The sequence below is a fragment of the Oncorhynchus masou genome, chromosome 22 (genome assembly GCF_036934945.1).
Source record: "Oncorhynchus masou masou isolate Uvic2021 chromosome 22, UVic_Omas_1.1, whole genome shotgun sequence".
In the NCBI taxonomy this organism is placed as follows: domain Eukaryota; kingdom Metazoa; phylum Chordata; class Actinopteri; order Salmoniformes; family Salmonidae; genus Oncorhynchus; species Oncorhynchus masou.
Genome location: NC_088233.1, coordinates 20,400,324 through 20,426,021, shown reverse-complemented (window position 1 = coordinate 20,426,021; position 25,698 = coordinate 20,400,324). Strand labels below are relative to the sequence as shown.

At 44.2% G+C, this 25,698-nt stretch overlaps 1 protein-coding gene across 2 annotated transcripts in view; it reads right to left on the bottom strand.

Moving 5' to 3' along the window:
- LOC135509160 (tetraspanin-9) overlaps window positions 1-25,698 on the bottom strand; it is a 319,454-nt gene that overhangs the window by 31,104 nt on the left and 262,652 nt on the right. For both annotated transcript variants that reach the window (XM_064929578.1, XM_064929576.1), the window contains one exon: window positions 3,761-3,952. In XM_064929578.1, coding sequence (XP_064785650.1) covers window positions 3,761-3,952 — 192 coding nt within the window. The remainder of the gene's footprint in view (window positions 1-3,760; window positions 3,953-25,698) is intronic.

Genomic DNA, 25,698 nt, shown 5'->3' with positions numbered 1-25,698 from the left:
ACTCTGTCCCTTCTTCACAGCATGGGAGCGCAGCAACCGGCACATTCAGAAATTACATTTGCGTAGAGTTCTATTAATTTTGTTATGCGTTTATTATTTGTGTCACGGTCTGTATGAACCAGGGATCACAGTGAAAACCACACAGACAATTGTTTATTGAATCTTTAGGTGGCCAGTTCAGCTTTAGATTGTTTCATTGAATGTTTTGTCTTTTGTTTGCAGGTCCCACAAAGTTTGTTTGTCATATTTCCTCTGGGTGTGGAAAGTTTCAGGAAGAGCTTGTTTAGACAAAAAGTTAGTGCTCTGATTACGGTGTGTGTGTGTGTGCGCGCACGGACACGTACACACTCACTTTCATGTCAACAATGTCGACCGAGTGTGTCACACATAACAATCTTGCCTTTTGCGATCGGCTCATTCAACTTGTCTAGCCTAGGCGCAAGCTTCCTGATGGAAAAGGTTCTCTGAGCTTTATACATTTCAAATAGTTCCAATCTAAAGAGTTTGTTCACAGAACAATTTTACAGATAATATGTCAGGCCGGTACCTCAGATCTGATTGGCCCAAAGAGGGCTAACTCCAATCTGATGTTTCCAAACAGACAGAATTTATCGTCCCAGGTTTGGGAAGGTTTGGGCGAATAGCAATCAATCAAATTCATTTATAAAGCCAGTTTTACATCAGCAGATGTCACAATGTGCTATACAGAAACCCAGCCTAAAACCCCAAACAGCAAGCAATGCAAATGCATGAAATACCCATTGGCTCAATATGATACGGCTTAAAGATACATGATGCAGAAATTACTGTGCCAATTACTGGTTGCTAAAATTCTAATAGTTTGCCTAATTTCAGTTTATGTGGCAAAACAAGTATAGTGTGTAGACAATCATTGTACCATCTAAATCACAGTAAAATATCTTTTCCATAACCAAAAATACTATTTTCAGCTGTTTGAAGCTGGTGCACAAAACCAAAAGTAAAAGATGCAAAAACAAAACTGAAGACCTGTGTGGCTCATCTGGTAGAGCAAGGCACTTGCAATGCCAGGGATGTGGGTTTGACTCCCACGGGGGACCAGTATGAATTCAAATGTATGCACTCACTACTGTAAGTTGCTCTGGATAAGACCATCAACAAAAAAACTCAAATGTAAAACCGGGAAGCAGGGAAATAGCACACATAGAACAGATCACCTGCTTCTTAGACTTGCTTTCAATGAGAATGACAGATCTTTAATTTACAGTAACTTACATACACTCATTTTTCAACCACTCCACGGTTAGGACATCTACTTTCTGCATGACACAAGTCATTTTTACAACAATTGTTTACAGACTGAAATAATCACTTATAATTCACTGTATCACAATTCAAGGGGTCAGGGGTTTACATACACTGAGTTGACTGTGCCTTTAAACTGCTTGGAGAATTTCCGAAAATTATGTCACGGCTTTAGAAGCTTCTGATAGGCTAATTGACATAATTTGAGTCAATTGGAGGTATAGCTGTGGATGTATTTCAAGGCCTACCTTCAAACTCAGAGCCTCTTTGCTTGACATCATGGGAAAATCAAAAGAAATCAGCCAAGACCTGATTGTAGACCTCCACAAGTCTGGTTCATACTTGGGAGCAATTTCCAAACGCCTGAAGGTACCACGTTCATCTGTACAAACAATAGTATGCCAGTATAAACACCATGGGACCACGCAGACGTCATACCGCTGAGGAAGGAGATGTGTTTTCTAGAGATGAACGTACTTTGGTGCGAAAAGTGCAAATCAATTCCAGAACAACAGCAAAGGACCTTGTGAATATGCTGGAGGAAACAGGTACAAAAGTATCTATATCCACAGGAAAACGAGTCCTATATCGACATAAACTGAAAGGCCGCTCAGCAAGGAAGAAGCCACTGCTTGAAAACCGCCATAAAAAAGCCAGACTTCGGTTTGCAACTGCACATGGGGACAAAGATCGTACTTTTTGGAGAAATGTCCTCTGGTCTGATGAAACAAAAATATAACTGTTTGGCTATAATGACGATCGTTATGTTTGGAGGAAAAAGAGGGAGGCTTGCAAGCTGAAGAACACCATCCCAACCATGAAGCATGGGGGTGGCAGCATTATTTTGTGGGGGTGTTTTGCTGCAGGAGGGACTGGTGCACTTCACAAAACAGATGGCATCATGAGGCAGGAAAATTATGTGGATATATTGAAGCAACATCTCAAGACAGTCAGGAAGTTAAAGTTTGGTCGCAATGGGTCTTCCAAATGGACAATGACCCCAAGCATAGTTCCAAAGTTGTGGCAAAATGGCTTAAGGACAACAAGGTCAAGGTATTGGAGTGGCCATCACAAAGCCCTGACCTCAATCCTATAGAAAATTTGTGTGCAGAACTGAAAAATCGTGTGTGAGCAAGGAGGCCAACAAACCTGACTCAGTTACACCAGCTCTGTCAGGAGGAATGGGCCAAAATTCACCCAACTTATTGTGGGAAGCTTGTGGAAGGCTACTCAAAACGTTTGACCCAAGTTAAACAATTTAAAGGCAAGGCTTCCAAATACTAATTGAGTGTATGTAAACTTCTGACCCACTGGGAATGTGATGAAAGAAATAAAAGCTGAAATATATCACTCTCTCTACTATTATTATGACATTTCACATTCTTAAAATAAAGTGGTGATCCTAACTGACCTAAGACAGGCAATTCTTACTATGATTAAATGTCAGGAATTGTGAAAAACTGAGTTTAAATGTATTTGGCTGAGGTGTATGTAAACTTCCAACTTCAACTGTACATTTCTATGTGAATTTGGTCAGGGTTGCCCAAAAAGTTACATATTACAGTGATGTGTTATGAAGCTTTTACACCAGAGTTCATTATTTATAACTGTGGTGTTCTGGCAAAGATCCAGGCCCTCCCTCTCTCTTTCTATTTTTGTCTCTCTCTCTTTCCTTCTCTCTATTTCTGTCTTTCTCTCTTTCCTTCTCTCTATTTCTGTCTCGCTCTCTGTCCGTCTCTCTCGCTCTCTCTTTCTCTCTCTCGCTTCATGCTATACAAAATTGTTAAAGCACATAGTGCAGACGTAGTGATTTGCTGATGCGGAATATTCAATATGCTTTTAACTGATGTTTGAGATAGCTGCTCCAAGGGATTGGAGGTGTTTGAAATTCCAACTCGTCTCATTTTCAAGTTGATAAAAAGTTTTGCATTCAGTTATGTAAACCTACTCGTGCGTTATCTTTTCAAACTTTGCTACTTAAATAACACTTGAGATAAAACTCTTAAGTTAACAGTTCTCTGGGAACAATATGAGTCTAGACAAACAAGAGTATTCTTTGTATTAAATCATTCAATAAATAAAATAAATAATTATTTTTACCAATACAATGAATGTCTAATCTGCATAACTCAAGCATGTGACAGCATGTGACAAAGGGCCTCACACTGACAATTCTTTCAATCAGGCTGTGACCATGGCCATGGAGGAATGGGAGACTCCCACAGTGCCTGGCACTCGGGTCTAATTTTATCTGTGAGCACCCAAGGTTTTTACTGAGGATTCATCTCCCCCGTTGAGCTCGTTAGCCTGACTGCTCTACTGAAGGCTGGTGTGTGTGTGTGTTTGTGTGTGTGTGTGTGGGACTGGGGTAGAGAGAGAAATAGATAGATAGATAGATAGAAGAAAGACAGAGTTGCATAAATGTGCGTGTGTGTTTGTATGTCTGCGTGCGTGGGCAGGCCAGTTCTTAACTCACACTCAGAAGCAGGCACTTGTTCTCCTTGATGGCTCCCAGGCAGCCCAGGAAGCCGGTCACCATGACGATGGTGCCGATCGCGATGACCAGGTTGGCAGCGGAGAGCGACGGGAAGGAGGGTGAGAAGGTGGCAAAGCTGCCCTGGGACACAGACAGCCAGATGCCAACGCCCAGCAGCCCACAGCCACACAACTGGAAAGCAAGAGATACCAGGTAAGAGAGGTTTAAAATAGAATCATCACAAAGACATGTCTGTTCTGAATTCATTGGAGTTGGCAGAAAACAAGAGGCTTATAGTTTCTTTGCAGTACTGAAATGAGCATGCATATTCACTAGGGATGCAATGGTACAAAGTATGTTGTCGAACCGTTCGGTACGCCCTCTACGGTTCAATACGCACACGTGAACCGCGGATTTATGATATGCCTGTGATTTTCCTATAATTTCCAAAACTTGCTTATTGTGCTGCACACTACACACAAGTTGTACATTCAGATCCACAGAACCAAACGCCCAGCTTGTGAACAGTCAAGGCAGGAAACTGCTTGGGGCCCCAGGCCATTAGGGGACTCCTGAGGGCTGACAAACTTTACTCCACAGCAATGTCTCAAAATGCAGCAACTGCAGTGACCACAACCCCCTCCCCTTAAACAACCTATGGACGATTTGCAATGACTTCTCAGTAGGAAATCCCCCTAAAAGGGCCCCATGAAGAAAAGGAAAACTAAAAACAAATATTCTCTCAGCTCCAACATGACAATGGCGAGCGATAGCGAGACAGAGTGAAGCAAATTTGAAGAGGCACCGCCGTCTTTCAAATCTGCTGTGTGGGAACATTTTGGATTCAACGGTCAATACGATGACGAGGGTAAGAAGACCATAAACAAACAAAGTACAGTCTGCAAGCATTGCTTTGTCACCATCAGCTACTCAAGTGGAACCAATTCTTACATGATGTGGCCATCACCTGGCCGTAACCGTTGCAGGTTAAGCTGGAGCAAGGAGAGTCCACTCGTTAGACATTTACATTTACATTTAAGTCATTTAGCAGACGCTCTTATCCAGAGCGACTTACAAATTGATAGCCAAAACACAACAATCTCTCGCCGTTGCCTTCCAACAACAATTTGCTACAAATTCAGAAAAACAAAGAAATAACGAAAGCAGTGGGAGTATTCATAGCCAAAGATTTGCAGCCCTATTCGGTGGTTACTGATTCAGGATTTCATCACCTGATGAAAACAATGTGACCGCGTTACAATGTCCCCTCCCGCACACATTTCAGCGCCAAAGTAATTCCCAAACTCTATGAAACATCATGGAGAGAAATTTAAAACATATTGACACAGACACAATATCTAGCTCTCTCCACTGATAGTTGGACATCCAGAGCAACACAAACTGGGTGGCAGGTAGCCTAGTGGTTAGAGCATTGGGCCAGTAACCGAAAGGTTGCAAGATTGATTCCCCGAGCTGACAAGGTAAAAACCTGTCGTTCTGCCCCTGAACAAGGCAGCTAGGCTGTCTTTGTAAATAAGAATTTGTTCTTAAAACTGACTTGCTTGGTTAAAAACTTTTTTTTAATAAAAAAAAGCTACCTCACTGTGACGGTTCACTATGTACTGGAAGCTACCTCACTGTGACGGTTCACTATGTACTGGAAGCTACCTCACTGTGACGGTTCACTATGTACTGGAAGCTACCTCACTGTAACGGTTCACTATGTACTGGAAGCTACCTCACTGTGACGGTTCACTATGTACTGGAAGCTACCTCACTGTGACGGTTCACTATGTACTGGAAGCTACCTCACTGTGACGGTTCACTATGTACTGGAAGCTACCTCACTGTGATGGTTCACCATGTACTGGAAGCTACCTCACTGTGATGGTTCACCATGTACTGGAAGCTACCTCACTGTGATGGTTCACCATGTACTGGAAGCTACCTCACTGTGATGGTTCACCATGTACTGGAAGCTACCTCACTGTGATGGTTCACCATGTACTGGAAGCTACCTCACTGTGATGGTTCACCATGTACTGGAAGCTACCTCACTGTGACGGTTCACTATGTACTGGAAGCTACCTCACTGTGACGGTTCACTATGTACTGGAAGCTACCTCACTGTGACGGTTCACTATGTACTGGAAGCTACCTCACTGTGACGGTTCACTATGTACTGGAAGCTACCTCACTGTGATGGTTCACCATGTACTGGAAGCTACCTCACTGTGATGGTTCACCATGTACTGGAAGCTACCTCACTGTGATGGTTCACCATGTACTGGAAGCTACCTCACTGTGATGGTTCACCATGTACTGGAAGCTACCTCACTGTGATGGTTCACCATGTACTGGAAGCTACCTCACTGTGATGGTTCACCATGTACTGGAAGCTACCTCACTGTGACGGTTCACTATGTACTGGAAGCTACCTCACTGTGACGGCTCACTATGTACTGGAAGCTACCTCACTGTGATGGTTCACCATGTACTGGTTTGGGAGATGAAGAGCTACGTGTTGCAAACTCGTCCCCTGTATGAGAGTCATACAAGTGCCGTTACCGTACGGTACCATTACGGTACAGTTACCGTGGCCCACAAACCGTGACACATACCGAACCGTGGGCCCACTGTACAGTTGCATCCCTAATATTCACAAATAATGAAAACATATATATTCATTATGTATTTTCATAGTCTTCACAAAGTATAAATCCAAGGTAAGTGAGCATATAGATATCCCCAGAAAGGCTGTAGCAGTAGGCTGACGACCCTCTATGCACCAGGGGAGGAGAGAACAACTAATCAAGAGCATTTACACCCATTACAGCATATTAACTGATTCTGTTAAGACAATAAGAGCTCTACCAATGATTAGGAGCAGAAATGCGTTCAGCCAGTCACAGCAGCTTACTGGCATAGAACAAACACAGAATAACACACCGGCACCCATATGACGACACCAACCTGCCCCCCTCTACCCACCCACACCCACATGACACCAACCTGCCCCCCTCTACCCACCCACACACCCAATGCAGTCTAGGTTCATAACACTGTAGGGCAGGGGTATTCAATTCTTACCCTACGAGGTCCGGAGACTGCTGGTTCTCTGTTCTACCTGATAATGAATGATAATGGTGTCCCAGGTCTAAATTTGAGTTTGAGTTCCTCCTCAAGACACTGCCCCTCTGCCCCTACAGAGATTGACTGGAACTTGACTGGACACCAAGGAACTTGAAGCTCTCAACCTGCTCCTCTACAGCCCCGCCGATGAGAATGAGGGCGTGCTCGGTCCACCTTTTCCTGTAGTCCACAATCATCTCCTTAGTTGAGGGATAGGTTGTTATTCTGGCACCACCCGGCCAGGTCTCTGACCTCCTCCCAATAGGCTGTCTCGTCGTTGTCGGTGATCAGGCCTACCACTGTTGTGTCGTCTGCAAACTTAATGATGGTGTTGGAGTCGTGCCTGGCCATGCAGACGTGGGTGAACAAGGAGTACAGGAGGGGACTGAGCATGCAACCCTGGGGGTCTCCAGTGGTGAGGATCAGCGTGGCAGATGTGTTGCTACCTACCCTCACCACCTGCGGGCAGCCCATCAGGAATTCCAGGATCCAGTTGCAGAGGGAGGTGTTTAGTCCCAGGATCTTTAGCTTAGTGATGAGCTTTGAGGGTACTATGGTGTTGAACGCTGAGCTGTAGTCAATGAAAAGCATTCTCACATAAGTGTTTCTTTTGTACAGGTTGGAAAGGGTAGTGTGGAGTGCAATAGAGATTGCATCATCTGTGGATCTGTTATAGTGTTATGCAAATTGGAGTTGGTCTAGGGTTTCTGGGATAATGGTGTTGATGTGAGCCATTACTAGCCTTTCAAAGGACTTCATGGCTACTGACGTGAGTGCTACGGGTCTGTAGTCATTTAGGCAGGTTGCCTTTGAGTTCTTGGGCACAGGGACTATGGTGGTCTGCTTGAAACTCAATCAGGGACATGTTGAAAATGTCAGTGAAGACACCTGCCAATAAGGTCAGCACATGCCCGGAGCACACGTCCTGGTAATCCGCCTGGCCCTGCAGCCTTGTTTATGTTGACCTGTTTAAAAGGTCTTACTCACATCGGCTACAGAGAGCGTGATCACACAGTCGTCTAGAACAACTGATGCTCTCCTGCATGCCTCAGTGCTGCCTGCCTCGAAGCGAGCATAGAAGTCATTTAGCTTGTCTGGTAGGCTCGTGTCACTGGGCAGCTCGCGGCTGTGCTTCCCTTTGTAGTCTGTAATAGTTTGCAAGCCCTGCCACATAAGACGAGCGTCAGAGCCAGTGTTGTATGATTCAATCTTAGCCCTATATTGATGCTTTGCCTGTTTGATGGTTCATCGCAGGGCATAGTGGGATTTCTTCTAAGCTTCCGGAATAGAGTCCCACATTTTGAAAGTGGCAGCTCTACCCTTTAGCTCAGTGCGAATGTTGCCTGTAATCCATGGCTTCTGGTTGGGGTATGTACGAACAGTTACTGTGGGGACGACGTCCTCAATGCACTTATTGATAAAGCCAGTGAATGATGTGTTGTACTCCTCAGTGCCATCGGAAAAATCACGGAACATGTTCCAGTCTGTGCCAGAAAAACAGTCCTGTAGTTTAGCATCTGCTTCAACTGACCACTTTTTTATAGACCGAGTCACTGGTGCTTCCTGCTTTAATTTTTTTTTATTGTAAGCAGGAATCAGGAGGATAGAGTTGTGGTTGGATTTATTAAATGGAGGGCGAGGGAGAGCTTTGCACGTGTCTCTGTGTGTGGAGTACAGGTGATCTAGAAATCTTTTCCCCCTGGTTGCACATTTAACATGTTGAAAGAAATTTGGTAGAACTGATTTAAGTTTCCCTGTATTAAAGTTGCCTTGGCTCTAGTGATAAACGCAGACCGGACAGACGCTGGGATGCATCGCAAATGTTTTATTTTATTTATCCATTATTTTACCAGGTAAGTTGACTGAGAACACATTCTAATTTTCAGCAACAACCTGGCGAATAGTTACAGGGGAGAGGAGGGGGATGAATGAGCCAATTGTAAACTGGGGATTATTAGGTGACCATGATGAGACACAGCCTGATACTGTGATGTTAACAAACAGTGATGCGCTGCAGCCTGCCATGCCGGCCCCAGTGAAATATAAGCGGAGAGGTAAGTAGTGACATTGTCCCTCTGCCTAATGGAATGAAATATCCCATGCAATCATGTCGTGAATAAGAAATCACAACAAGTTGAAATATGGTTAGACGCCGTGGTAAATCATAGCACCGCCACTCCTCCCTCCATCCTTTCCCTCAAATCAAATCAGTCACATGCAGATGTTAATGCGAGTGTAGCGAATTTCTACACAGTGCAGTAATATCTAATATCTAAGTAATCTAACAATTTCCCAACAACAATAGATGGTATAAAATACAGTATATACATATGATATGAGTAATGTAAGATATGCAAACATTATTAAAGTGGCATTATTTAAAGTGGCATTGTTTAAAGTGACTAGTGATCCATTTATTAAAGTGGCCAGTGATTGGGTCTCAATGTAGGCAGCAACCTCTCTTGAGTTAGTGATTGCTGTTTAGCAGTCTGATGGCCTTGAGATAGAAGCTGTTTTTCAGTCTCTCGGTTCCAGCTTTGATGTACCTGCATTGACCTCGCCTTCTGGATGGTAGCGGTGTGAACAGGCAGTGGCTCGGTTGGTTGTTGTCCTTGATGATATTTTTGGACTTGACATCGGGTGCTTTAGGTCTCATGGAGGGTAGGTAGTTTGCCCCCGGTGATGCATTGTTCAGACCGCACCACCCTCTGGAGAGCCTTGTGGTTGAGGGCGGTGCAGTTGCCTTACCAGGCTGTGATACAGCCCGACAGGATGCTCTCGATTGTGCATCTGTAAAAGTTTGTCAGGGTTTTGGGTGAAAAGCCAAATGTCTTCAGCCTCCTGTTGCACCTTCTTCACCACACTGTCTGTGTGGGTGGATCATTTCAGTTTGTCTGTGATGTGTACGCCGAGGAACTTTCCTGAAGTTTCCTGAAGTCCGCGATCATCTCCTTTGTTTTGTTAATGTTGAGTGCGAGGTTGTTTTCCTGACACCATACTCCGAGTGAGCTCACTTCCTCCCTGTAGGCTGTCTCGTCGTTGTTGGTAATCAAGCTCACTACTGTTGTGTTGTCTGAAAACTTCCTTGTTTGCAGAGGACACTCCCTCCTTCCTTGTGATCACACCAGTGCTTTCCAACACATTAACGCCTGTCAGCAATATATGGAGCTGTGTACTGTACACTAACCAACCTGGAAACCTGCAACCCACCACAGGAACGCAGGCAAACCTGGACACAATAAATAATTAATCACACGTACCCACAAACTAAATGAGTTGGTTAATTGGACTGACAAATAGCACCTTTAATACCTCTAAGCACTGAGCACTTAAAGCCGGCTTACATCCAGAGATGACTAATGGCTCTGTCAGCCTCTCTCAACATCATCGACACCCTCATCTAAGAGCCCCACGAAAGTGTGACTTTACTTTACAGTAAGAAAGAAACCAGCGTCTGAGTTAAAGTAAGCGTCTTCCACACTGCTGGTGTATATGAGTGGTAGTGGGGTCTGGGAGGGCTGTGTGATGGTTATGTGAGGGCTGTGTCAAGAGGGGCCGGCCAGAGGGGTAAACTTCTGTCTGCTACTGATGGTGGTGTCAAGAGACGTCTCAATCCTAATGATTCCTACGGGGTCTGGAACCATGGATATATAAACCTGAGTCCAGGTCGTCACCCCCCCCCCCCCCACCCAGCGGCCTTCTGTTGAGTGGAGGATCACTCAAATTAACCCTTGACATCTCCATTGTGAGGGCTGTGTGGCCTGTGTTTGTGTAGGCTAGAGTTGACGGGAGATGATACCGCTTCATATATACATGGGGGCTACAGGGGGTCTGCATAACCTTTTAAGACCTGAAATGGATGGAAAACACTCCTGTAATAAGTACCTCAGTCCCTTGGCAACAAAAGGTTGCCGAGTTGAAAGTACTGAGATTCTACCACAGAGAATGTGTTGCCAGGGGCCCGATCCCGACTGCCTGACTAAAATTAGACCCTCTATCATAACAAACAAAAAGGAGAGCCCCTGTGAAGGTTAAAGGATGGAGCAAGAGATGAGTCCATGAAGCCTCAGCGAAGTACAGCGTTCGATCCCTCCGGAGTGGAAGATAAGATTGGCCACCCGATGGGCATCCTATTCAAAGGGACACTTCCCTCAGAAAAACAGCAGTAAAACAAATAACTAACTGCTGTGTGGCTAACAAAGAGAGAGACCGACCCAGGAGTTGTTTGTTTGAATGGTATTAGATCAAGGGAGCATCAGCTCAGTACGGGGCCTCAAGAATGCTGCAGTATAATTGTCACTCTGGATAAGAGCATCTGCTAAATGACTACAATGTAAATGTAATCATCTTAATAATACATAACCAACCACTCACTGGGAGGAGTGAACCAGGAGTCCCCGATTAAACATAGAAAATGAAAATGTCAACTGGAAATGCTATGAAAGGTCACATATGTCTTTATGCTGAGTGGATATAAAGATAGATTTCCCAGCTCATGAGGCCACTGCCATAGAAATAGAATAACTAAAACTTTCAAGGCTTTCCCTTTCATGTCAATGGGTCTGTGATGGGTGGAGAGGCGGCCATATTGAGTGTACCTATAGGAGTAAAGCATGCTTTTTCCCGTTCTAATAATTCTCTATGGCCACAGTTGCTGTTGAGTGAGAGGATTCATTGCAAGGACATGTAGTGGCGGTACTAGGTACATTATGAGGGCAGACAGGCTGTATTTACGAGGATGGAGCGCAGAGACGTTAGCCAGTCCAGGTGGAGGTAGGATCCTGTGCCTTGTTGATTGTGAGTAATGCCCGAACGCGTCCAAGTGTGTCTGCTGTAAGGGACTGAAGCCATCCAGCCCCCACCCAATCTGTCTGATCTCTGTCTGTGTAATCTCTGTCTCACAATACCACTACTACCAGCCCTAATGTCAAACGTGAACAGATGTTATGTAGGGAAACCCAGAGTAGAGAGCGATTGGCCTGCCTACTGAGATATGCTTTTTTTCACATCCCATCTGTGTGGATCAAATCAAATTTTATTTGACACAGGAACGAATACAAGAAGTGTAGTAGACCTTACCATGAAAAACTTACGAGCCCTTAACCAAATAGGGGTGTGCTCGGCCCGCTTTTACCTGAAGTACACAATCAGCTCCTTTGTCTTGCTCACGAGTTGTTGTCCTGGCACCACACTGCCGGGTCTCTGACCTCTTCCCTACAGGTTGTCTCATTGTCGTCTGTGATCAGGCCTACCACCGTCATGTCGTCTGCAAACTTAATGATGGTTTTGGAGTTGTGCCTGGCCACGCAGTCATGGGTGAACAGGGAGTACAGGAGGGGACTAAGCACGCACCCCTGATGGGTCCCCATGCTGAGTGTCAGCATGGCCAGCGGTGTGTTGTTGCCTACCCTCACCACCTAAGGGTGGCACATCAGGAAGTTCAGGATCCAGTTGTAGAGGAATGTGTTTAGTCTCAGGGTCCTTAGCTTAGTGATGAGCTTGGAGGGAACTATGGTGTTAAACACTGAGCTGCAGTCAATAAGCAGCATTCTCTGTTCAGGTGGGAAAGGGCAGTGTGGAGTGCAATAGAGATTGCATCATCTGTGCATCTGTTGGGGCAGTATGCAAATTGGAGTGGGCTCAGTGTTTCTGGGATAATGGTGTTGATGTGAGCCATGACCAGCCTTTAAAAGTATTCCATGGCTACGGGGCGGTAGTCATTTAGGAAGGGTACCTTGGCGTTATTGGGTACAGGGACTATGGTGGTCTGCTTGAAAAATGTAGTTATTACAGACTAGGTTAGGGAGAGGTTGAAAATGTCAGTGAAGACATAGCTGGTCAGCGCATGCTCGGAGTACGTGTCCTGGTAATCCACCTGGCCCTGCGGCCTTGTGAATGTTAATCTGTTTAAAGGTCTTACTCACACTGGCTATGGAGAGCGTGATCACACCGTCGTCCGGAACAGCTGGTTCTCTCATGCAGGCTTGTGTTACTGGGCAGCTTGCGGCTGGGTTGATCTTTGTAATCGATGATAGTTTGCAAGCCCTGCCACATTTGACGAGCGTCAGAGTCGGTGTATTAGGATTTGATCTTCGTCCTGTATTGACACTTTGCCTGTTGATGGTTGTCGGAGGGCGTAGAGGGATTTCTTATAAGCGTTCGGATTAGTGTTCCACTTCTTGAAAGCAAGAGCTCTAGCCTTTAGCTCAGGGCGGATGTAGCTCAGTGCCTGTAATCCATGGTTTCTGGTTGGGATATGTACGTAAGGTTACTGTGGGTACGAGGTCGTCAATGCACTTATTAATGAAGCTGGTGACTGATGTTATATACTCCTCAATGTCATCGGATGAATCTCGGAACATATTCCAGTCTGTGCTAGTGAAACAGTCCTGTAATTTAGAATTCGCTTCATCAGACCACTTCCGTATTGAGCGTACTGGTACTTTTAGAATTTTAGCTTGTAAGCAGGAATGAGGAGGATAGAGTTATGGTCAGATTTGCCAAATGGAGGGTGAGGGAGACCTTTGTTCAGCCACAATATTACAGTTTTTATTGTGCCGTTAGTAGGATAGTTTCGAACGGAGCGCATACAGTTTATTCTTCCGTGATTCCACGTTCACCAGTAGAAAAATGGTAAAGGCGGATTATCCACTTGCTGATGCAGTCTCGTCAGGCATCCGGCTCGTCAACCTCTGATGTCCAGAAGCTCTTTTCGGTTATAGGAAACGATGGTGTAAACATTATGTCCCCAAAAAATCAAAACAGCTCAAAACAGCACACAAAATAGAACAATTATTGGTCAGGCCCCATTCTTTAACCAATGGATCTCTTATTATTTTACTGTAGGATCTCAAGGTACTGAATAACTCAGAGCGGTCATAAAACAGACATAATGCACACGAGTGTACAGTAGTTAAAAGCCACATGAAAATGATGGACCAAATGTCCTTCCACATGTGAAATAGTTAGATCTTCATCCCACATGGTTCCACATTCCCTAAAGGTATGTGGTAGTAGTCCTGCATTACCATACTTCCAAGTCTTGTTTGTCATTAAGCTGGTGGGAAAAGCCTGGAGTCGATGCTAACTATGTGGGAGTAGGGAGCCATATAAGACAAAAGCATAGTTTAATGTTGAGATGAAAGTAATGTGTGAGTTGGGTATTTTGGTTCTGGCTGCCTCTCTTTGCCGCATGGCAGATCCTGCAGTAATTAACTTTGCATCGAACGGGGCGGAGAGAGAGAGAGGGGTGCGTTGGGCTCTGACATTCTGTCTTAGCTCCCACAATCCCCTGGATCCCCGTGCGCGCCCTTTGCGGCGACACAGTCTCTCCCATTAAGCCAATGCTGGGAGTGTGTGGGGGCGGTATGCTGCTTTTTACTACTTCCCAGCCAGCGTTAACAAGCTTTTACTGGCTGATGGGGATGTGTTAAAAGTTTAGTGCATCATAACATTCAAATATGTATAGCATTGGCATACTGTACATACAGTGAGCTCCAAAAGTATTGGGACAGTAACAAATTGTGAGTAAGTTACATATATCATACACCCCACAAAAATGTCTTGAGGGTATGATATTTGTGCATCTGTAACTTTATCACTATCATTATTCATAATTTATTCAGGACTACCCGTAATCATGGTAGCATCCACATGCTTCATTCAAAGACTCAATCATGGACACTTACTAACAGTTGTGGCTGCTTTGCGTGATGTATTGTTGTCTCTACCTTCTTGCCATTTGGGCTGTTGTCTATGCCCAATAATGTTTGTACCATGTTTTTGTGCTGCTACCACTGCCATTGTGTGTTGCTACCATGTTCTTGTAATGGTGTGTTGCTGCCATGCTATGTTGTTGTCTTAGGTCTCTCTTTATGTAGTGTTATGTTGTCTCTCCCATCCCCACCCCGCAGGAGGCCTTTTTGCCTTTTGGTGGGTCGTCATTGTAAATAAGAATTTGTTCTTAACTGACTTGCCTAGTTAAATAAAATAATATAAAATAATAATGTAGAAGTGTTAAGAAACATATTCTATTCTTATTTACAATAAAAGTGACTCCAAAATGACACAATATAATATTTACCATTAATTTATTTTGGGCACAAAATAATCTGAAACACAACCAAAACAAAACAGCAAATGCATCCAACAAATGTGTAGAGTCACAAGCTTGATGTAATCATTACGTGCTATGAATGTGGGACCAAATCCTAATCCTTTGACTAGTTGAATACACATACATTCATTGCATTCTGAAAATATTCAGACCCCTTGACTTTTCCACAAAACTGAGCAATCGGGGAGAAGGGCGATGGTCAGGGAGGTGACCAAGAACCCGATGGTGACTCTGACAGAGCTCCAGAGATTCTCTGCAACACTCCATCAATCAGGCCTTTATTGTAGAGTGGCCAGACAGAAGTCACTCCTCAGTAAAAGGCACATGACACCCCACTTGGAGTTTGCCAAAAGGCACCTGAAGGATTCTCAGACCATGAGAAACAAGATTCTCTGGTCTGATGAAACCAAGGTTGAACTTGGTGAAGCATGGTGGTGACAGCATCATGCTGTGGGGAAGTTTTCAGTGGCAGGCACTCGGAGGCTAGTCAGGATCGAGGGAAAGATCGGAAAGAACGGAGAAAAGTACAGAGAGAGATCCTTGATGAAAACCTGCTCCAGAGAGTTCAGGTCCTCAGACTGGGGATAATGACCCTAAGCACACAGCCAAGAAAACGCAGGAGTGGCTTCGGGACAAGTCTCTGAATGTTCTTGAGTGGCCGAGCCAGGACCTGGGCTTTAACCCGATCAAAGATAAAGGTGTGCCAAGCTTGTAGCATTATACCCCAAAACATTCTAGGCTGCAATCACTGACAAAGATGCATCAACAAAGTACTCTGTGAAGGGTCTGAATAGTTATGTAAATGTTATATTTCCGTGTTTAAAAAAATAATAATTAATTATACACTACCGTTCAAAAGTTTGGGGTCACTTAGAAATGTCCTTGTTTTTGGCAGCTTCATTAAATAGTACCCTCAAAACACTTGTCTCAACGTCAACAATGAAGAGGCGATTCCGAGATGCTGTCCTAATATATATATATATATATGCCAGTAACCGAAAGGTTGCTGGTTCAAATATGCGGGCCGACAAGATAATAAAATCTGTCCTTGTGCCCTTAACAAGGCACCTAACCCTAATTTGCTCCAAGGGTGCTGTACTGCTATGGCTGACCCTGTAAAATAACACATTTCACTGCACCGATCTGGTGTAACTTAGAAATTTGGGGAGATGATAGAAAGAGGACATTGAGTTTCAAGGTTCAGCTGGATGAAAAGGGTCCTACGAGGTTACGAAGGAGATAAAGGCTGAATGAAGACCAGGCTTGTTTTACATTTGTGACTAGACTACTGTACCTATTCCTTTAGCCCTTTAAGACTAGATTGAGATATTCCCAAGTCAAAAGTCCAAATGGCATTGGTTACTAGCTGGCTGTCAGTGTTGTGGCTTTTGTGAGAGAGGAGCGAAGCAGTAACCTTATTAGCTTTTGGGAAAAGACTGGAGGACATGATAGAGAGCTCTATTTGACTGGAGGACATGAGAGAGAGCTCTATTTGACTGGAGGATATGAGAGAGGGCGCTATATGACTGGAGGACATGAGAGAGGGAGCTATATGACTGGAGGACATGATAGAGAGCTCTATTTGACTGGAGGACATGAGAGAGCGCTCTATATGACTGGAGGACATGATAGAGAGCTCTATTTGACTGGAGGACTTGAGAGAGGGCGCTATTTGACTGGAGGACATGAGAGAGGGCTCTATATTTGACTGGAGGACATGAGAGAGGGCACTATATGACTGGAGGACATGATAGAGAGCTCTATTTGACTGGAGGACTTGAGAGAGGGCGCTATTTGACTGGAGGACATGAGAGAGGGCTCTATATTTGACTGGAGGACATGAGAGAGGGCACTATATGACTGGAGGACATGATAGAGAGCTCTATTTGGCTGGAGGACATGATAGAGAGCTCTATTTGACTGGATAAATGGTGTGTGGGTCCTTCTCAATGCTCAAGGTCAGTGTAAGTTAAACTGTAGAGACAAATTCACCAGTAGAGAGAAGAGAAAGAGAGGATGGAGAGAGGGAGGAGAGTGAGGGAGAGAGAGAGGGGGAGAGAGTGAGGAGGAGAAGAGCAAAAAGAAGAAGAGAGGAAGCGAGAGCAGCACTTCTCATGACACTGTCTGGGTGTTTTATCAGCAACCTGCTCAGTGACATGGAGAGTCACGCTACGCAGGACGCCACTTCAATCTTCCCCCTCAGTGGTGCAAGCAGGCCAAGCAGGAGGGACGTGACTTGGAGAGGGCCTGAGACTGGCTGAGTGTGGGCGGGAGGAGTTGAACTTTTCACACTCTCTCTCAGAGGTCACAGGGAACACAGCCGCAAACAACCCGGAATGATGGCTTTGATGGCTTTTGTTAAATAAAACTGCTTCAGCTTTTTTTTGGGGCTCTTGGTATTACAATGGAGGTTGATCAGGGGTTGATTTCTGAAGGGGTTTGGTGTGTGTGTGGGTTGGTTCTTCTATCCTTGTGGGTACCTAAAATCCCCAAAAGTCCTCACAAGAATAGTTAAACAAGAAAGATTCTCCCTAGTGGGTACATTTCCCACATCCACATGAGGACAAAGGCTATTTTAAAGGGATTATATGTGATTTTGGCAATGGCGCCCTTGATCTACTTCCCCAGAGTCAGATGAACCTGTGGATACCATTTGTATGTCTCTGCGTGCAGTTTGAAGGAATTTGCGAACTAACACTAGCACAATTGCTAACTAGCGTTAGCACAATGACAAAGTCTATGGGTATCTTCTAGCATGCTAGTAAAAAACCCTAGACTTTGAGTCATTGTGCTAACACTAGCTAGCATTGACACATGAAACTACCTCTAACTTCCTTCATACTGGTCAAAGAAATATAACAATGGTATTCACTAGTTAATCTGACTGGGGAAGTAGATGAAGGGCCTGATGGCCCAAATCCTGAAGTATCTCTTTAAGCTTGAAAGTTAGATTTAGAGTTTTGTTTACAATTAGGTTAGGTTAAGGGGTTAGTGGTTAGGTTTAGCATTAGGGTTACGGGTTAGGGTAACGGCTAGGGAAAATAGGATTTTGAATGGAAATCAATTTTAGGTTCCCATGAGGATAGAAGAACAAAACATGTGTGTGTGTGTGAGTGTGTGTGAAACTGACCCTCCAAACTACTCGCTCACCTCAACCTGTTTATTGGCTTGACAACATAATTTTGCAACACAGAGGCTGAAACTGATGACTGACCAGCTCAGAAGTCATCCATTCTGGACACAAAACTCTTCAGGAGTGTAATGGTTCAGTGAAAGTGTGTTTTGCTAAAGTATACCTCTAACATTACAGACTGGTGACAAAGCCCACTGACTGTTCTGGTTCTGAGAATTAGTGCTCCATTATCCCTTTATCATTCCCAGCCACTCTATTCTTCACTTCATTGGAAAAAACATATTTTTAGCAGCAAACATAATTGCCCACCTTTAAAAGGGCAGCTCTCATTGATTTTACAATGAAATAACCCTGGATACTGTAATGAAGACAGACAATGTCTAACACCTTTGATAAAACGGGGGTGGGGCGACATAATTATAATTTGTACACTCCAAATTCACCACAACTTGCCCCCCAAAACAATTGTATTTGAAAATAATAATTTCATACCTTGATTACATTGAAACACGATCACTTGTCTCTTCTTTTATTTGTGGGAATATTTGGGAACAGATTTCCTAAACTAAACGATTTGTTTGCTGAATTCCTGGTTAAAGAAAATCACTCTCAGGACGCTTTTTAGAGCTGGCAGCCTGTTGCCGACCCATGATACAGGCCTACAATGCTGCTTGGAGATTGTGGCATATGGCCATACTATAGGCACATGGACAAGTTCAGGAAATGTACTTTTGACATAGGAAAATATCTGAAATGACTGAACAAATTAAACTTACAAATTACACAAGAAATTCTATAATTTCCTTTCCATACTGAATCATGACTCTAAATAACGTTAGTCTAAAATAAATAGGAAAATGTATTTCTCATGAAACTCCATCGTAAATCAAAAGGATCATATATACCAGTCATCTTTCTCGAACCAACCTTTTCAGCCTGGATGTCATGTTAACTGTGCACAAGTCTAGTCTTGACTCATACAGCTTGGCAAAAGCTGCCATCTTTTTAGATGAAAAGTTATGAATAAATATAGAGAAATGTAGTTTCTATGATGAACACAATCTTTTGGGGGACTTAAGCAAAACAGAGTGATGAGAATAGCAGTGGCGCAGCATTCTAAGGCACTGCATCTCAGTGCAAGAGATGTCACTGCAGTCCCTGGTTTGAATCCAAGCTGCATCAAATCCGGCTGTGATTGGGAGTCCCATAGGCCATTACACAATTGGCCCAGTGTTGTCTGGGCCTAGCTGGAGTAGGCCCTCATTATAAATAAGAATTTGTTCTTAACTGACTTGCCTGGTTAAATACATTTTATTTAAAAATAACATCCCTTATGCTTAAAAATGTATTCCTCTTGCTTGGCTCTCATCAAATACTAATGAAATCACAGTCGTCATTATACAGAACGTCTTACTTGATTATGTGTTAAATTGGAACGATCGGGGAGAGGGGCAGTATGCTCTCTTGTTGCCCTCATTACCCAGCAGAAACCAACAGACAGATGAATCTATGTTTGACGTTTTTATAGTTGTTGCTGTTCAACATAACATTGGTTATGATCATACGCCTACATCCTTTAAAACCCCAGGTGCTGGTCTTATAATAATGTGTACACTTCTGTGTGATCCGATGAAGATCCTGTTCGGATCGTAACGTTGCCATTAAAGGTAGTATAATAAGCATACGGAGTGTGGGCCTTTCTGTTCTTTTCATGTACAACATAACAGCTTGAGTATTGTCAGTGGATTCTTGTACGGTTTTCTCATACCGGAGCGTAGTCTGTGAGTGTGAGCCACACAATATCCCAGGTAGATGTCTCGAACAGGAGCCCCACTGGGCAAGTACTGGTTGAATCAATGTTGTTTCCACATAATTTCAACCAAAGAAATCAATGTAATGGCGTTAAATCAATGTGGTAAACTGATTGGATTTGCAAAAGTAATCAACATAAGGGCATTTTATATTTTGTTTGACTAAACTTTTAACCTAAATCTAATGACATGGTGACATTTTGAATGATTTCACGTTGAATACACGTGAACTAAACATTGAACTGATGTCTGTGCCCAGTGGGTAGAAACTATTTTATCACTCAAGTACAAGTGAAGTACAGAGTGAATATAATGACCCACTGTCTGGTTCAAAGTCCACGTGTATGTATGTATGTATGTATATATATATATATATATATATATATATATATATATATATATATATATATATATATATATATATATATATATATATATATATATATAGAAGAGAGAGAGAGAGAGAGAGAGAGAGAGAGAGAGAGAGAGAGAGAGAGAGAGAGAGAGAGAGAGAGAGAGAGAGGGAGAGAGGGAGAGAGAGAGTTATGTTCAGAAAACTGTTCTGACGCTGAACTCTTCAATACAGAAGAATCTCTTCTGCAGCTCAGATGAAATTGGAGGGCACCATCATACTGTGTGTGTGCACTCAATATTGATTGGACTCGAGTCTGTCTAAACTATACTTTGCCACAAACAAATATACAGCATTTATAGCCCCATCTCAATCTACATGACAATTGTTTTGCAACACCCAGCAGGCACTACATACAAACACAACCAAGGACTGCTGCCTGCTGGTCCTTATTACATTCAGGAAGCCTTCCTCTCTGCTCTACAGTAAAACACATCCTATGTATTGTACACTATCTCCTTGGTGTGTTCCTGGGTTGCTACTCTGCTCCACCATCCTAGGTAGAGTATGGTACAGTAAACTTCCCACTAAATAATTCAGTAGGGCAATTTCGAGAACAGCACTGTGCTCTCGGGGATGAGAATAAACATTAAAAATACTTAAAAAGTGAGACAGATGCAGAGTATGAGATTAAAAAGCAGTAGCACCTGCTTAAAGTTTAATTCGGGGCACCAGAGAGTCTTTGGGAATTCAATTTTACATTAAAAAAAGCACAGTTGAAGGCAAAGCTGTGTAACAAAGTACTGTGTAAATGGGACTATCGCCAGTGGCTTTGAAATGATGCCTCTGTTGGAATGTTAATGTAAATGCCTCAATACAGTCCTGCTTCATTAATGCCCCATCCAGGCTTGCTTCTCCATCAGAGTCTTAATCAAGCATTTCGATTCAGAGCGAATTCTGCTGACTGCGGCAGGTGTGCCCTATACACTGTCCTGCTAGCGGTTTGGTTGAGTTCTCTGAACCCAGTATGTGTAAGATTGGCTAGTTTAAGGGCATTTAGTAAAGGGCCTTTTGACTCTGGAGAGAGTGAGAGAGAGAGAGAAAGATACAGAGAGAGAGAGAGACAGACAGACACACCGGGACTGATACATAGACAGAGAAAAAGAGCGAGAGAGAGATGAAGAGAGAAAGAGAGTGAGACAGAGATAAAGAGAGGAAGAGAGAGAGATACAGAGAGGAAGAGAGAGAGATACAGAGAGGAAGAGAGAGAGATACAGAGAGGAAGAGAGGGAGATACAGAGAGGAAGAGAGGGAGATACAGAAAGGAAGAAAGGGAGATACAGAGAGGAAGAGAGGGAGAAAGAGAGAGATACAGAGAGAAAGAAAGAGAGGGAGAGATACAGAGAGAAAGAGAGGGAGAGATACAGAGAGGAAGAGGGAGAGAGATACACAGAGAGGAAGAGGGAGAGAGATACAGAGAGGAAGAGGGAGAGAGATACAGAGAGGATGAAGGAGAGAGATACAGAGAGAGAGAGATACAGAGAGGAAGAGGGAGAGAGATACAGAGAGGAAGAGATACAGAGAGGAAGAGATACAGAGAGGAAGTGATACAGAGAGGAAGAGATACAGAGAGGAAGAGGGAGAGAGATACAGAGAGGGAGAGAGATACAGAGAGGAAGAGATACAGAGAGGAAGAGGGAGAGAGATACAGAGAGAAAGAGGGAGAGAGATACAGAGAGAAAGAGAGGGAGAGAGATACAGAGAGAAAGAGAGGGAGAGAGATACACAGAGAAAGAGAGGGAGAGAGATACAGAGAGAAAGAGAGGGAGGGAGAGATAGTGAGAAAGAGAGGGAGAGAGATATAGTGAGAAAGAGAGGGAGAGAGATATAGTGAGAAAGAGAGGGAGAGAGATATACGGAGAGGAAGACAGCGAGAGAGAGATACAGAGAGGATGAGGTTGAGAGATACAGAGAGGAAGAGGTTGAGAGATACAGAGAGAAAGAGAGGGAGAGAGATACAGAGAGAAAGAGAGGGAGAGAGATACAGAGAGGAAGAGAGAGAGATACAGAGAGGAAGAGAGAGATACAGAGAGGAAGAGGTCGAGAGATACAGAGAGAAAGAGAGGGAGAGAGATAGAGAGGGAGAGAGATACAGAGAGGAAGAGAGAGAGAGATACAGAGAGGAAGAGGGAGAGAGATGCAGAGAGAAAGATGGAGAGAGAGAAACAGAGAGGAAGAAGGAGAGAGATGCAGAGAGGAAGAAGGAGAGAGACACAGAGAGGAAGAGGGAGAGAGATACGGAGAGGAAGAGGGAGAGAGATACAGAGAGAAAGAGAGGGAGAGATAGATGCAAAGAGGAAGAGTGGGAGAGAGATAGATACAGAGAGAAAGAGAGGGAGAGAGATACAGAGAGAAAGATGGAGAGATAGATACAGAGAGGAAGAAGGAGAGAGATAGAGAGGAAGAGGGAGAGAGATACAGAGAGGAAGAGGGAGAGAGATACAGAGAGAAAGAGAGGGAGAGAGATACAGAGAGGAAGAGGGAGAGAGATACAGAGAGGAAGAGGGAGAGAGATACAGAGAGAAAGAGAGGGAGAGAGATACAGAGAGGAAGAGGGAGATAGATACAGACAGAAAGAGAGGGAGAGAGAGATACAGAGATGAAGAGGGAGAGAGAGACACACAGAGAGAGAGAGATACAGAGAGAGAGGGAGAGAGAGAAACAGAGAGGAAGAGGGAGAGAGAGATACAGAGAGGAAGAGGGAGAGAGATACAGAGAGAAGGAGGGAGAGAGATACAGAGAGAAGGAGGGAGAGAGATACAGAGAGAAAGAGAGGGAGAGAGATACAGGGAGAAAGAGGGAGAGATGGATACAAAGAGGAAGAGAGGGAGAGAGAGATACAGAGAGGAAGAAGGAGAGAGATGCAGAGAGGAAGGGGGAGAGAGATACAGAGAGAAAGAGAGGGAGAGATGGATACAAAGAGGAAGAGAGGGAGAGAGAGATACAGAGAGGAAGGGGGAGAGAGATACAGAGAGGAAGAGAGAGATACAGAGAGAAAGAGGGAGAGAGATACAGAGAGAGAGAGGGAGAGAGATACAGAGAGAGAGAGGGAGAGAGATACAGAGAGGAAGAGGGAGAGAGATACAGAGAGAGAGAGGGAGAGAGATACAGAGAGGAAGAGGGAGAGAGATACAGAGAGAAAGAGAGGGAGAGAGAGATACAGAGAGAAAGAGAGGGAGAGAGAGATACAGAGAGAAAGAGAGGGAGAGAGAGATACAGAGAGAAAGAGAGGGAGAGAGAGATACATAGAGAGAGATACAAAGAGGGAGAGAGAGATACAGAGAGGAAGAGAGATACCGAGAGGAAGAGGGAGAGAGATACAGAGAGGAAGAGGGAGAGATACAGAGAGGAAGAGGGAGAGATACAGAGAGGAAGAGGGAGAGAGATACAGAGAGAAAGAGGGAGAGAGCTACAGAGAGAAAGATGGAGAGAGAGATACAGAGAGAAAGATGGAGAGAGAGATACAGAGAGAAAGATGGAGAGAGAGATACAGAGAGAAAGAGAGGGAGAGAGATACAGAGAGGAAGAGAGGGAGAGAGAGATACAGAGAGGAAGAGAGGGAGAGAGATATACAGAGAGGAAGAGGGATACAAAGAGGAAGAGGGAGAGAGATACAGAGAGGAAGAGGGAGAGATACAGAGAGGAGAGAGAGAGATACAGAGAGGAAGAGAGAGATACAGAGAGGAAGAGAGAGATACAGAGAGGAAGAGAGAGAGATACAGAGAGAAAGATGGAGAGAGAGATACAAAGAGGAAGAGAGGGAGAGGGATACAGAGAGGAAGAGAGGAGAGAGAGATACAGAGAGGAAGAGAGGGGAGAGATATACAGAGAGGAAGAGGGATACAAAGAGGAAGAGGGAGAGAGATACAGAGAGGAAGAGGGAGAGATACAGAGAGGAAGAGAGAGATACAGAGAGGAAGAGAGAGAGATACAGAGAGGAATAGAGAGAGATACAAAGAGGAAGAGAGGGAGAGAGAGATACAGAGAGGAAGGGGGAGAGAGATACAGAGCTGAAGAGAGAGATAGAGAGAAAGATGGAGAGAGATACAGAGAGGAAGATGGAGAGAGATACAGAGAGGAAGATGGAGAGAGATACAGAGAGGAAGAGGGAGAGAGATACAGAGAGAAAGAGGGAGAGAGCTACAGAGAGAAAGATGGAGAGAGATATACAGAGAGAAAGATGGGAGAGAGATACAGAGAGAAAGATGGAGAGAGAGATACAGAGAGAAAGAGAGGGAGAGAGATACAGAGAGGAAGAGAGGGAGAGAGAGATACAGAGAGGAAGAGAGGGGGAGAGATATACAGAGAGGAAGATGGAGAGAGAGATACAGAGAGAAAGATGGAGAGAGAGATACAGAGAGAAAGAGAGGGAGAGAGATACAGAGAGGAAGAGAGGGAGAGAGAGATACAGAGAGGAAGAGAGGGAGAGAGATATACAGAGAGGAATAGGGATACAAAGAGGAAGAGGGAGAGAGATACAGAGAGGAAGAGGGAGAGATACAGAGAGGAAGAGAGAGAGATACAGAGAGGAAGAGAGAGAGATACAGAGAGGAAGAGAGAGAGATACAGAGAGAAAGATGGAGAGAGAGATACAAAGAGGAAGAGAGGGAGAGAGATACAGAGAGGAAGATAGGGAGAGAGAGATACAGAGAGGAAGAGGGAGAGAGATATACAGAGAGGAAGAGGGATACAAAGAGGAAGAGGGAGAGAGATACAGAGAGGAAGAGGGAGAGATACAGAGAGGAAGCGAGAGAGATACAGAGAGGAAGAGAGAGAGATACAGAGAGGAAGAGAGAGAGATACAGAGAGGAAGAGAGAGAGATACAGAGAGAAAGATGGAGAGAGAGATACAAAGAGGAAGAGAGGGAGAGAGATATACAGAGAGGAAGAGAGAGAGATACAGAGAGAAAGATGGAGAGAGAGATACAAAGAGGAAGAGAGGGAGAGGGATACAGAGAGGAAGAGAGGAGAGAGAGATACAGAGAGGAAGAGAGGGAGAGAGATATACAGAGAGGAAGAGGGATACAAAGAGGAAGAGGGAGAGAGATACAGAGAGGAAGAGGGAGAGATACAGAGAGGAAGAAGAGAGATACAGAGAGGAAGAGAGAGATACAGAGAGGAATAGAGAGAGATACAAAGAGGAAGAGAGGGAGAGAGAGATACAGAGAGGAAGGGGAGAGAGATACAGAGCTGAAGAGAGAGATAGAGAGAAAGATGGAGAGAGATACAGAGAGGAAGATGGAGAGAGATACAGAGAGGAAGATGGAGAGAGATACAGAGAGGAAGAGGGAGAGAGATACAGAGAGAAAGAGGGAGAGAGCTACAGAGAGAAAG